General features: G+C 47.3%; 1 protein-coding gene across 2 annotated transcripts in view; it reads right to left on the minus strand.

The window, feature by feature from the left end:
- The window catches only part of KIAA1614, a 32,896-nt gene extending 27,807 nt beyond the window's left edge, over nt 1–5,089 (minus strand). The window contains exons 1-3 of one of the 2 annotated variants that reach the window (XM_081915032.1): nt 4,127–5,089; nt 2,971–3,054; nt 2,701–2,764 (exon numbers count right to left, since the gene is read on the minus strand). In XM_081915032.1, coding sequence (XP_081771158.1) covers nt 2,701–2,764; nt 2,971–3,054; nt 4,127–5,063 — 1,085 coding nt within the window. In that variant the 5' untranslated portion in view covers nt 5,064–5,089. The remainder of the gene's footprint in view (nt 1–2,700; nt 2,765–2,970; nt 3,055–4,126) is intronic. The other variant, XM_081915033.1, reaches the window with a different exon arrangement.
- Nucleotides 5,090–14,027: the final 8,938 nt, after the last annotated feature.

A 14,027-nucleotide genomic window follows, 5' to 3' on the forward strand; every position in this document is an offset into this window, starting at 1 on the left:
TTCAAGGTTGAGCAGGACTAAGCAATATAGATATACAACCCTACCCATCCTGACTAGGGAGTAAGCGCCGTCAAATATACTTCTGAGTAAACATCATTAAGATTACCCTGCAAATGAGAGGCTATGGCTACTACACCAGATGGGTTAAGAACCTGCTTTATATTCAGTTAGATTCTTGGTCCATGTAGCTCAGGACTGTCTACACCAGTGTTCACCTTTTTTTCAAACCCAGGACTCGCCATTAGACAGAGCATGCATTTGGGGACCAATTTCTTAATTTTTAAAAATGATACAGTGCTGCTGTTGCGACACACCTTAGATCAGGCAATGACCCACCAATGGTCCACTGCAGAGCATTCCAAACTTTTCACGTTGGTGACACACTTTTTAGACATGCATCATTTAGCAACACAGTAAAGGGAGGGAAATGTAAAGGACCCCTGGACTGTTAAATCCAGTCAAAGGTGACTATGGGGTTGCGGCACTCATCTGGCTTTCAGGCCAAGGGAATTGCCATTTGTCCACAGCTTTCAGGGTCAGGTGGCCAGCAGGACTCAACTGCTTCTGGCGCAATGGGACACCGTGTCAAGTGCCAGAGCACACGGAAACGCCATTTACCTTCCTGCCGCAGCGGCACCTATTTATCTACTTGCACTGGTGTGCTTTTGAACTGCTAGGTTGGCAGAAGCTGGGGAAGAGCAACGGGAGCTCACCCCGTTGCGGGGATTCAAACTGCAGACCTTCTGATCAGCAAGCCCAAGATGCTGAAACCAACCCCTTTCCAATCCGGGGAGGAGCGCAGGGAGCATTTGCGCAACACACCTACACTGTAGCTGGCACACTAACGTGTTGAGACACACAGTTTGGAAAGCTCTGGTCTACTGACAGACAGCATCTCTCCAGCCTGTCGGATCCAATTCTCTCCCAGTCCTGCTTCTTTCAGACATATCTGGAGATCCCAGGGATTGAACCTGGGATTATGTTATGGGTTTGGGGGGAGGGCTAGAATTAATCAAGATTTGGTTAAATTTTGCCAAACGTGCAACACCCCTGGATTTACCTATGCTAACAAGCTAAGCCAGCTCAGGCAGAGCTAGCTAGATGGGCCATTAGCAGGGGACAAAGGCCACCAGTGGCCTGTCCAGGAAACCACCAGAGGTTTAGGGTTTCAACTTTGAATGGCACAGGTTGTTGGGAGGTCCTTGGAGTTGGTTAGCAATGGAGAGGAGGAAGAGGGTCAGCGCTCCACATGAGCTAGGGATGGCAGGCTGGAACAAAGAGACCCAGAGGATGGCTTTTACAGTCCTTTCATCCAAAGCTGCCCTTAAGGCAGAAACCAGACCGCATAGGATGTGAATAGCCAGCAATCCCTCCCTCTAGGTGCAGACTGTATCTATGTATAAATTAAACCACGTATCATCAAGACACCACAGTCTCTGCTGTGCCTCGTTGTCTCCAAAGGGAGCACAGAGCCTGGTAAGGGCACCTGCAACCCCTGGAATCTTGTGCCGCTTGGGGATCCTGGGGTGGGGTGGAACAATCTCACGCCTGCAACGCAGCTACTCTGAGAAACAACTCTTCCTCTAAAGCCTGTGCTGGATCTGCTGGTACCACCCTCTAATGCTGTGCTGAGTCCAAAGCCCACTCCATGCATTGCTGCTGGTGCGCCAAACATCGGCCTGCAATGGTTTTCTTTATCCCTTCCCATCTTCTGAGCACTGCAGCACTAGAAAAGGAAAGGGGTGGGGGGGTGGTTGTGGGGGGGGGGGTTCCACCATCTTAAAGCTTTCACTGTTTCACCATGTGACCCATTTCTCTCTGCACACTCAACATGCCTCTCGCTCAAACCCTTCCCCTATTGGTCTTCACCCTAATCTTCGTGATTATTTTAATCTGCTCACAGACTCACTTCAGCTGGCCTGAGCTTAACTCTTTCACTGCAGCCTGCACACCTCGCGATGCACATACGGAGGCTCGCATCTTGCTCTGCTGAGGTTTTTCGGAAGGAGCAGCAGCACAATGAAGCCGACTGCTGTTTTACAGGGAAAACACTCCCCCGGTGATGTGCAGAAGCCCCTTGTGTAATTTCAGTTCAAAATTTCCCAGATGTTTTGCCCGGGGGGCGGTAATGTTATTTTCAGCAGCAAACCAACTACGATGGCCTTTAAGCAAACCACTCTCTCGTCGCATCCACAGTGTAATTTGAAGCAACGGTTCCCAAAGTGCGGTCTGTGGCACGTCTGTGGATTTGTGGTTGAAGATGGGAGATGGAATATCCATATGTCCTCACTGACTTTTAATTGTATTTTTATTTCTTCCTTCGTATTTTACTGCATTACAATTTGATTTCTAGAAAATACAATATATAAGAAATGAAAGAAGCTATAAAAATGCTATTAAAAATCATACACCATCTAACATGGCGTATTGCAATTGCTGCAACAGGCAGAAAAATCATTAAGTGGTCTGCAATGACCCTCATCCATATTCAAGCAGTCTGGAGGGTGGGGATTAGAGCCAATCATTTAAAGCACATCTTTTTCCTAAAAGAATCTGGGGAACCGCAAATTAAATGGGAACACAAACAGCTGCAAACATGCAGTCAACTCCAGTGTGAAGTCCCAAGTTAGAAATGGCTATCAGCATTCTTGGATTGTGTCTCCTTGCCTTAGCAGGTGAATGAGGACACTGAAATCTTACCTGTAGCCTTCAGAATCCTGTAATGAAACTCCAGAATCCCAGTCTACATCATTTGTCAGAATCTCTGTAGACACAGGACAAGAGAAGTATGTGTTATTATTCTGTATACTTTAGCAGCATGAAATACAGCATGATATGTGTGAAAAGGCTATTTATATTCAGTGTTCCTCACCCCCAAAGATTTGGGCCCAATTCTGCTCTTAGTGTCCCAATTCTGCACCACCCAAGCATCCTACTCTAGGCTCTGTACAAACTTGTAAGCCAAAATACCTGGTCTGCTTTTTGGGTGGGGGAAAGGAATGGGCTCTTTGTATTCTTTAGGTCCCTTTGTATATTTCTGGCTGCCTGATCTGACTGCAAGACATGGCATACATATATAGTAATTATTCCATGGGCGATAAATGTCCTTGAGAAACTGCTCCTGGCCTCTCAAATTTAATGACTGTTGCACTCCGAAGACCAGAGATCTAACTCATTTACGCACATTTATGCTTGGGCTTGCAAATCCTATTAATAGTCTTGGCTCCTACTGCCCTGGGACCTCAGTGTCCCTGGTTATTATGGGACTTGTCGCTCCCTCCTGCTGCCAGCCAGCAGCCAAAACCTGCAGGCTCCTCCTGCCAGTGCAAAGAAAATACCAGCAGCAACTGAGGAATCCTGGGACTTACGTTCTTGAGGGAGTATGTGCTTACTATTAGGCCCAGGAAGTTGGTTCCCATTGGTGCCAGTGGAAGCTTCCTTCTTGGGGCTAACAGTAGCAGAGAAGGGGACATTTTTGCTGGGATATTGCGGGGGGGGGGGGGGAGGTTAAATCTATTCAGCCCCCTCTCACATGCCGTTGTTGTGACAAAAATCTTAACCCATCCCCACAATTACTTTTTTTTTAAGACCAAAGGCAAAGGGATCTGTGGCATCAACATGGACTAGGGGTCCTCATCTGGATTGCAGGGTGAGGAGAATGGAAGAACAGCATAAGCTGGGGACATGGTGGGGAGGAAAAAGCAAGGATCAAGTGGAGAGGGAGGTGGAAATTCAGTTCTGGCGGGTCCCCCCCCCCTTTTTGCAATACCATATTTTTCGCTCTATAAGACGCACCAGACCACAAGACGCACCTAGTTTTTGGAGGAGGAAAACAAGAAAAAATATATTCTGCATCTCAGAAGCCAGAACAGCAAGAGGGATCGCTGGGCAGCGAAAGCAGCAATCCCTCTTGATGTTCTGGCTTCTGTGACAGCTGCGCAGCCTGCATTCGCTCCATAAGACGCACACACATTTCCCCTTACTTTTTAGGAGGGAAAAAGTGAGTCTTATAGAGCAAAAAATACGGTACTTTCTGAGCTCTTACAGTATTTCTCCCCACTACTACCCATCTAAGTTGCAAATCCTGTTCGGTTTCTGGAAACCTCTTCACCCTGCTTCCACATACCGTTACTGGGCCCATCTCTCCCATGGCTTGGGCCATCCTTCTTGTGACGACGCAGAGTATGCAGCTCCCTCAAAGAATGGCTATTAAACTGCGTCGCGCTCAACATTTCCTGCAGCATCGACCGGTTCCTCTCCACTCTCTCTGCCAGGGACAGGGTGCTGGCATTGCTTCCGCCGCTGCAGAGACTGTCCCAGCTCTCGGTTCGCCAAAGGCGGCCGGTTGTTCCCGCCCCACAGGCGTCATCTTTGTGGAGAAAAGGACCGCTTTCAAAATCCATACCATCCTCAAAATATTTCTGGTTGAAGGAAAGGTCCTTTAAGGAGCTGGCCCCACAGAGGCCATTTTGCGACGCCCTTTTTGCGTTTCCTGACGAGCCCCTTTTATCCATCCTGTCGCTTCCTGGAAGCCTCTGGAATGCCTCGGATGAGCTCCAGCCCATGCTTGCAGGCTCTTCTGCCGCCTTAGACCCCTTCAGAGGTTCAAATTCGTCAACAAGCAGGCTTGTACGTACTGCCCCTTGAGATCCCTCCTGCTTGAGACGTGGGTAGTCAGTGCTGTCCAGCAGCACATCTGTCAGGTAGGTGCGGATCTGGGCCTGAGGTTCCACCACAGCATCCTGAGGAGCAGGCTCCGTCAGCGGCTTCCCTTTCCGGGCCTTGGCCTTTTTGGGAGAAGCCCGCTCCTGGGGTGCTGCCTCCGCCTGCCTGTGGACGGCACTCCTCTTCTCCTTCAGAGCTTTAACTTTGGACTCCAGAACAGAGGTGCCCTTGCTTGTATCCCGCAGCAGCCCCAGTGGAACCCAGGACGGCCCGTTGAGAAAATGCTCCCCTGTATCATCAATGATCTCGGGAGGCTGTTTCGCTCTAGGAATATTTCTGACACATTGCTTCAAGGTGTTCAGCGTCCTTCTCTTTTCAGTAGCAAAATTCCCTTCCATGCTCCCACTTCCAGGTGGTGAGGTACCTTTTTCGTGGGGGAAACAATAACAGAAGTTTCAATACGCTTGCTGGGCAAGAGAACATTGTCTGAAGGGCCTTACCAGGGGGCAGGGTTGGCTAGATGCAGCTTTAATAGTTGTCTAGAATTGGGAATTATCAAAGGTGCAAAACCTCTGTTCTCCTTTGTATCTGGCCAACCTAAGAGGGACCCAGTTAGAGGGTTTCATGCTCTGCACTCAAATATCCATAATTATTCAAGATAACCAAAATTCTGCACACAAAAAATCCTGCCTAAATTGTGCAAATTTATGAATTTCGTTGATTTTACACCATTTATTCTGTTCTCTCCAACCACGGGGACAGAAAAGCAGCACAGTGAGAATTAAAGGCCCACTCTGTAGTCACTCCCAGGGTCATATTTACTACATACCCAAATCATAATCCAGATTTTCTGTCAAGAAAAGCAGAATCTTACAGCCTACATGCATTATGTAAATAGAGCAAACAGCAATTTAACATAATTTAGTCTTCAGTTTTATTATTTTGCCTAATATATTCTGGTTTTGCTCAGTCATATGAAAGTGCAAGGAGTTTTGCAGGGCACTGAAGACCTGCTCATAGCCACCTGGTCATTTATTCAGCCAGCACTCTGGTTTTTAAGCAGCCATTCTTTGAAGCATCTATCTATTAGCAGCTGAAAGAAACTTCCTTGTTTTTCAAATGAAAGCAGAGAACCTCAGAAAGGCCCATTCTGCATCCCATACCACATTTCATGGCTGGAATCTTAAATGCATTTACCTTGGAGCAAGTCTCATTGAATTCAGTGGGCCTTAATTCCAAGTAGAACCACACTGCGTGTTTTTACTGCATGCCTGCAGAATCACAACACACACAATCCTGATTGTTTTGCACCTCATTCAGATCCACACTTAATTCCTGAGATTTTGCAAAGTGATTCAAAAACAGTATGAACTCTACCCAGAAACTTCCTTTTTTTAAAAAGCAAAGAGAGTCTTTGGAAGAAAAGATATTCTGACCAATAGCAAAAAATTGGTCCCCCCCTTTAATTTTGGCAAAATCATGGTATAGAGAAGGCCCTGCTATATCATAACTAGTAGCTGTCACAGTGAGTTTAGTACAACTGTTGGCTTTCCAGATGTAAGGAATTCACAGAATAGTTTTCCATGTTCCATCACATAGAAATAACAGATAGTGCAGATCTCTCTACTAGAGAAATTCTCTCTCTTTCTCTAGTCAGACCTCTCTGACTCGGAGAATGGCTCACAGCAAAATCCTAACACAGTAAGTAGGAGGAAGAATAATTTTGGGTCTTGCTGAGTTACTTTTGTTTCTCAGGAGTGGTGCTTTGGGGCACAATTACCCCCCAAAAAGCAACTCACCCCTTCGTAAAGTCTCATCAACACTGGAGTTTATTGTGGATTTGAAACATTTTGTGTCTCTTTTTTTTGTCACATCTACAAAACATCCTCCTCATCCAAGTGGCAATCCACACTTTCCACCTGCTAAATTTGGATTTCCTCAATCCATGGATAATCCGGCCAGGAAATAAAACGGTACTACAAAACTTGCAGTTTTGATGCTACAGCACTGAGGGAGGGGACAAAACAGAGCTGCAGGGCCCTTAGGGGAGGGACTCTCCTAAATATCCAGCCTCTTCACACATTCTCAGCTCTGCACCTCTCCCAGTTATCAGCTTCCACAGCCATCTCCAACAAAGCTATCTCAACAATGTCCACAGCATGCTTTAAACATCTGAAATATACTCCGGGTTGGAAAAAGGTTTGCAAAGGAGGGGGCCATGGAATTAAGAGCTTTTTTCCCCCCTCGCTGCTCTACTGGGTGGTTGCAGCAGCAACAAGCAGGCAAGCATGAAAAAGGAGCACTGTGCCCATGGCAACCGGCATGTTCATGCCGCTCTTTTCAAAGGCATAGAAAAGAACAGTTTCCTTCTTACTTTTGCACCGTCCCACTGCCTATTATGCACAATTTGGATTTAGAACAGGGCAACACGGTTTAACGGAGAATGTGTCAGAAGCCAATGCAAGCTGCGTGTAGCTACAGTCAATCGCTAACCTTGTATTCAAGACAGAGGAAACCATGGCCATGTTCACGCAACGCTACAAACCATGGTTTATGCATCGCACAAACAAATGACGTGATTGGATGGGGGGCGTTCTGAAACACTTAATAGCTGCCCCCAGACTGGCTCAGGGACACTAATCACAGCAAACCGAGAGGGAAAGAACGAGAGTTCTTCCTAGAAACCATCCCCGCAATGAAAAATGCAAGAGGATGGTGCTACACAACATGGATGCTCCACTTTTGCCATCTCGTCCTCCTGCCACACCAATGTGGCACACCGCACCCCTTTGAGGGCCACTGCTGTAGATAGAGCAATGAGACAGAGCTCTTGGTTTCAAACCGACTTCGTTTGGGCCAAAACAAACAAGATGAATTTTAACAGGGAGAAATGTAAAGTATTGCACTTGGGCAAAAAAAATGAGGGGCACAAATACAAGATGGGTGACACCTGGCTTGAGAGCAGTACATGTGAAAAGGATCTAGGAGTCTTGGTTGACCACAAACTTGACATGAGCCAACAGTGTGACGCGGCAGCTAAAAAAGCCAATGCAATTCTGGGCTGCATCAATAGGAGTATAGCATCTAGACCAAGGCAAGTAATAGTGCCACTGTTTTCTGCTCTGGTCAGACCTCACCTGGAGTACTGTGTCCAGTTCTGGGCACCACAGTTCAAGAAGGACACTGACAAACTGGAACGTGTCCAGAGGAGGGCTACCGAAATGGTCAAAGGCCTGGAAACGATGCCTTATGAGGAACGGCTAAGGGAGCTGGGCATATTTAGCCTGGAGAAGAGGAGGTTAAGGGGTGATATGATAGCCATGTTCAAATATATAAAAGGATGTCACATGGAGGAGGGAGAAAGGTTGTTTTCTGCTGCTCCAGAGAAGCGGACACGGAGCAATGGATCCAAACTACAAGAAAGAAGATTCCACCTAAACATTAGGAAGAACTTCCTGACAGTAAGAGCTGTTCGACAGTGGAATTTGCTGCCAAGGAGTGTGGTGGAGTCTCCTTCTTTGGAGGTCTTTAAGCAGAGGCTTGACAACCATATGTCAGGAGTGCTCTGATGGTCTTTCCTGCTTGGCAGGGGGTTGGACTCGATGGCCCTTGTGGTCTCGTCCAACTCTATGATTCTCTGAGGTTCAGGACCTGTCAACTTCCTTTGCCGAACCATCTTGCTCACACACAACCCAATTCTTGAGCCAGCAGCTGTTGCCTCACCTTCTCCATCTAAGCCCCAGCCTCATTTCTGTCACAGTAGGAAGCTTCTACTTGCGCATGCATTCAAGTCCAGGGAGCGCAAAGCCCACAAGAGCATCATTTCTAATTACAGTACAGTCATACCTCATGTTACGTTTGCTTCACGTTACCTTTTTTCAGGTTGGGTCCCGCGGCGACCCGGAAGTACCAAAAAGGGTTACTTCGGGTTTTCACTGCTTGCGCATGTGCAGATACACAAAATGACATCATGCGCAGAAGCAGCGAATCGCGACACGTGCAGACGCGGGTTGGATTCTGCTCATGTTGCGAATGGGCCTCCGGAACGGATCCCGTCTGCAACCAGAGGTACCACTGTACCATGGTAGGAAACCTCTACTCACGCATGCATTGAAGTCAGCAAGCAAGCCTAGGGAGCGCAAAGCCCACAAGAGCATCATTTGTAACTACAGTACCATGGTAGTAAACATCTACTCATGCACCCAGTGAAGTCAGCAAGCAAGCCTAGGGAGCGCATGGCCCGCAAGAGCATCATTTGTAACTGCCACAGTAGGAAGCTTCTACTTGCGCATGCATTCATGTCCAGGGAGCGCAAAGCCCACAAGAGCATCATTTCTAACTACAGTACCATGGTAGGAAACATCTACTCACGCATGCATTGAAGTCAGCAAGCAAGCCTAGGAAGCGCATGGCCCGCAAGAGCATCATTTGTAACTGCCACTGTAGGAAGCTTCTACTTGCGCATGCATTCAAGTCCAGGGAGCGCAAAGCCCACAAGAGCATCATTTCTAACTACAGTACCATGGTAGGAAACATCTACTCATGCATGCATTGAAGTCAGCAAGCAAGCCTAGGCAGCGCATGGCCCGCAAGAGCATCATTTGTAACTGCCATGGTAGGAAGCTTCTACTTGCGCATGCATTCATGTCCAGGGAGCGCAAAGCCCACAAGAGCACCCCCTGGAATTTGCACTCCAAAGAGACAAACGGAGAAGATTCGTGCTCACCAACGGCTGCCGTTCACTTTCCTCGAGGGGGAAATGGGCACGGCTGCAGCCTGCGCAACTGAGTCCGGGGCTTGCAGCTCTGCAAAGACATTCTCCCCGAATCCATCCAAGACCCGAGAGAGTTTTGCACTGACTGGATCCAGCGGAAGACCTGAAAGGACGGAGCAGCCGCTCCGAAAGGCAAAAGGGACTTTTCTTGAGCCCCTGGCATCCCCTGAAGTAAACCAGGAGTCTCTTCTCACTTCATTCACCTCCTCATGGGCCAGTGAGAGAAGATGTCAATATAAATATCGTTTTGTACATGCATATATATAAATATATATATATAGCACAGGCTTAGGGAGCAGGGGTGCCCAAAGAAGATGCACATATAAATATCCTTTTATGTACACATATTAAAAAAGCACACGCTTAGGAAAGGAGGGCGCGCAAAAAAAAGCAGGGCCTCAAGATGTAGGGAGGATCACGCGGCCTCTTTCCCCAGCCAGGCAAAGCCCCCTGCGCCCTTGGGACCTGAGAAGCGGCATGCCGGGGAAGGCGAGCCCGGCGCTCCCGCTCACGACTAGGCCGCGGCGCCAGGCCTCGCCGGTCTTGACTGGGCCGGCAGGGAGGCCGAGGCTCTGGCGAGGCGGCTGAGGGGGGCGAAGCTGGAAAGGCCGCCGCTCGCTCCTGAAACCCCGGAGAAGGGAGGGAGGGAGAGAGGGATGGCGGCGGAGGAGGAGGAGGGAGGCAGCGGGCTGGCTCTCGCTCTCTCTCGGCGGCCGCTGGCTGCCCTTCAGGAATGCGCCCTTCTCTCTCTCGGGGAGATGATGGCTGGAGTTGGAAAAGACCTCGGAGGTTGGGGACGACGAGGCAGGAGAGGAGAAGAGGGGGAGCTGAAAAAGAATTATTATTATTAGTATTATTAGTAGTAGTATTATGCGAAGTCCGCTCTGAAGAGAAGGGGGGAGGCTGAAAAAGAATTATTATTATTGTTATTATTATTATGCGAAGCCCACTCTGAGGAGAAGGGGGAGGCTGAATTATTATTATTATTATTATTATTAGAAGTCCGCTCTCTGGAGGAGGAGAAGGGGAGGCTGAAATAGAATTATTATTATTATTATTATTATTATTATTATTATTATTATTATGCGAAGTCCGCTCTCTGGAGAAGGGGGGAGGCTGAAAAAGAATTATTATTATTACTATTAGAAGTCCGCTCTGAAGAGAAGGGGGGAGTCTGAAAATGAATAATTATTATTATTATTATTATTATTATTATTATTAGAAGTCCGCTCTGAAGAGAAGGGGGGAGTCTGAAAAAGAATTATTATTATTATTATTATTATTATTATTATTATTATTATTAGAAGTTCGCTCTCTGGAGGAGGAGGAGAAGGGGAGGCTGAAAAAGAATTATTATTATTACTATTACTAATATTATTACTATTACTTTGCAAAGGCCGCTCTCTAGAGGAGGAGGGAAAAGGGGGGGAGGCTGCAAAAGAATTATTATTACTATTACTATACTTATTATTGCTATGACTATACTGCCCTTTATCTAAGGCTCCCCAGGGAAAGAACTGCCCCGAAACCTCCAGTTATAGGGTGGTGTATAAATTCAATAAATAATAATGATGAGATGCTTCTGTCTCAAACAAAAGTGGTCCTAAAAAGATGGGAGACGGCAATCTCAGGATACCGCCAAAGAGAACAGCTGTCTGTTTAACTTATCAGCTGCGTTGCACATAACTCGGTTCTGCCCCCCGCCCAACATAAAGGCTGCCCCCCCCAACAAAATCCTGTCTACACCCATGGTAAAGAAGAATGTTTTCTCCTTGCACCTATAGATATGTAATGGTAGTGCCAGGTGAGTCTCTCCGTATTTATACACTCCGAGTTTTGCTTTGAGCCAAAGTTCAGGGCTCTGCAAGGATGCGGCCTGCAGCTTTTGCATTTGTTCTTAGGACTGAGCTTCTTAAAAAGCGACATTATTCCAAAACCTACAGAAGTACAGCTCTCTTGTTCTCTCTCTGGATATTATTATTATTATTTATTACATTTGTATACCACACTTCAGGATGTGGGTGGCGCTGTGGGTTAAACCACAGAGCCTAGGGCTTGCCAGTCAGAAGGTGGTTGGAATCCCCACGACGGAGTGAGCTCCCATTGCTCGGTCCCTGCTCCTGCCAACCTAGCAGTTCGAAAGCACACGAGTGCAAGTAGATAAATAGACACCGCTCTGGCGGGAAGGTAAATGGCATTTCCGTGCGCTGCTCTGGTTCACCAAAAGTGGCTTAGTCATGCTGGCCACATGACCCGGAAGCTGTACGCCGGCTCCCTTGGCCAATAAAGCGAGATGAGCGCCGCAACCCCATAGTCGGTCACGACTGGACCTAATGGTCAGGGGTCCCATTACCTTTACTTACCACCCTTCATCCAAAGCTCTCAGGGCAGTTCGGGGGGGGGGGGTTCAAGATAAAAGCAAAAGAATCCAAAAACGCCCTTATTTTGGACGTTTTCATAAGATGTGTAAGAGCTTTGAAAATGCTTTGAAAGGGATAAGCTCGAAAGCAATTTGTGATGCTTAAGATAAAATGTTAAAATTATTTATTACAGTATTTACAGAAGATGCTACCTTTCCATTCAAAGAGATGCTCAGGCTAGTGTACGATCTAAATAAAAAAAATTAAAAGGCAGCAAAGAAAAGAGGCAGCAGATAAAACACTTTCACGAACAAGGCAAGGGAATGAAAAAGAACAGATGGGCAGGTTAAGCGCCTGCCTCTAATGTTTTTGCAAACATTTTTGCAAAAGAGGCCTTCCAGTCTCTTGGCAGGGAGTTCCACAGTCCACTCTTCTCAAGTAATGGTGAGTACTGGCCCCATTGGCAATGGCAAAGCTGGAGCAGCCAGGAGAGAAATAGACTGAGCAAGGAAACAGTGGAGGGGGGGTGTCCGTGGGATTTGGGGGGGGGGCCAGAAAAAGCAGGGAGTCCAGCAGTATGTGGAGCCAGAGCCTCCGCCCAGTGTACCTGAAGGAGCTTCTCCACCACCATTATTCTACCCGGACGCTGAGGTCCAGCGCCGAGGGTCTTCTGGCGGTTCCCTCACTGCGAGAAGCCAAGTTGCAGGGAACCAGGCAGAGGGCCTTCTCGGTGGTGGCGCCTGCCCTCCCACCAGATGTCAAAGAGATAAACAACTACCTAACATTTAGAAGACATCTGAAGGCAGCCCTGTTCAGGGAAGTTTTTAATGTGTGACACTTTAATGTCTTAATCTTTGTTGGAAGCCACCCAGACTGGCTGTGGAAACCCAGCCAGATGGGAGCGGGGTACAAATAATAAATTATTATTATAAATGACAGGCAGAGCCAACAGTAATTCTGGTTTTGTCCCCATTTTCCTGAGTTCTACGGCACATCACTGAGCCTGAGAAAGAGGAAGTTGATTGGCAGGACAGGGCACCAATTGCCCTAATGGACCAGCCTCTGGTGGCAGAAAGAGGTACCGTATTTTTTGCACCATAACACTCACTTTTTTCCTCCTAGAAAGTAAGGGGAAATGTCTGTGCGTGTTTCTTAGCGAATGCCTGCGGGTGGCGGGGGGGATCTGCAGTCGTGAGCAGAGGATCCATGGTTCCCCTTCCTTCCCTCCTCTGTGGTTACAAAGCATGGATCCACATGGATCCTCAGGATTTTTTGCATTGGGCTACTCCAAACTCACTGTCAGATCACGTGTCTGTGGCCACAGCATGAACCACAAAAATCATATATCCACTGTTTCGTTTAGAATATTTTTTTTCTTGTTTTCCTCCTCTAAAAACTACGTGCGTGTTATGGTCAGGTGCGTGTTATAGAGCGAAAAATACGGTAGATCAATGGCAGCCTGGAGACAACTGGAAGGTCGGGAGAAGAGTTAGGAGTATGAAGAGGAATGGGCAGAGCCTGTCATGTGGCAGGTTGAACTTGGCAGAACCAGAGCCTGCAGAGTCCAGAGTCGACCAGCCCGTCGGAGACCAGTATTGGCTACAAAGGGTAGAACAGTGCTCCTGACATGCCTTGCAACCCTGCAAAGTTAGCAGCATTCTTCCAAAATTGCTTCCCCCTCTCAGCTGCTGTCTGCAGGCAAGGAACAAAAGCGCTGCTAAGGCTACAATTGGATGTGATTAGTCCGTGGAAGGAAGGGCCTTTATTTAAAGCACTTGCTGTAAAAAGAGAAAGATGAAAGCCTGCTTGCCAGGATAATCTTCCCTGCATCTACGTTCTGATACGTCCTGAACCTAGGGAGGCTTAAGGCATAAAATCCACGTTGAAATTTGCTAGTTTTCCGGACCAATAACTCAGACTTTGAATCCAAAGACTGCCATGTGGGGTCAAGAGTCTTTTCTTTATTTCTTCCAGGGGATTCATATTGATCTCTTGTTTAAATACTTTCCTAGTTGTTTCCTAAACAACCCAATTTCCATTGTGCACAATAAGAAAAGCAAGGCAGACAAAGCAGCGTTCTGTGTTCTCTCCTGTCCAGAGATCTGACCACCCTTTATGTGCCACTGCAGAACTACAAAATGTAATAAGTAATGCCGGAGGTTTTTCTAGTTCAACTGTGATAATAAGAAATGTACCTTAAGCTATAGGTGCAGCTGTAGCCTAGGAGC

The sequence above is a fragment of the Podarcis melisellensis genome (genome assembly GCF_964234715.1).
Source record: "Podarcis melisellensis genome assembly, chromosome: 6".
Lineage (NCBI taxonomy): Eukaryota > Metazoa > Chordata > Lepidosauria > Squamata > Lacertidae > Podarcis > Podarcis melisellensis.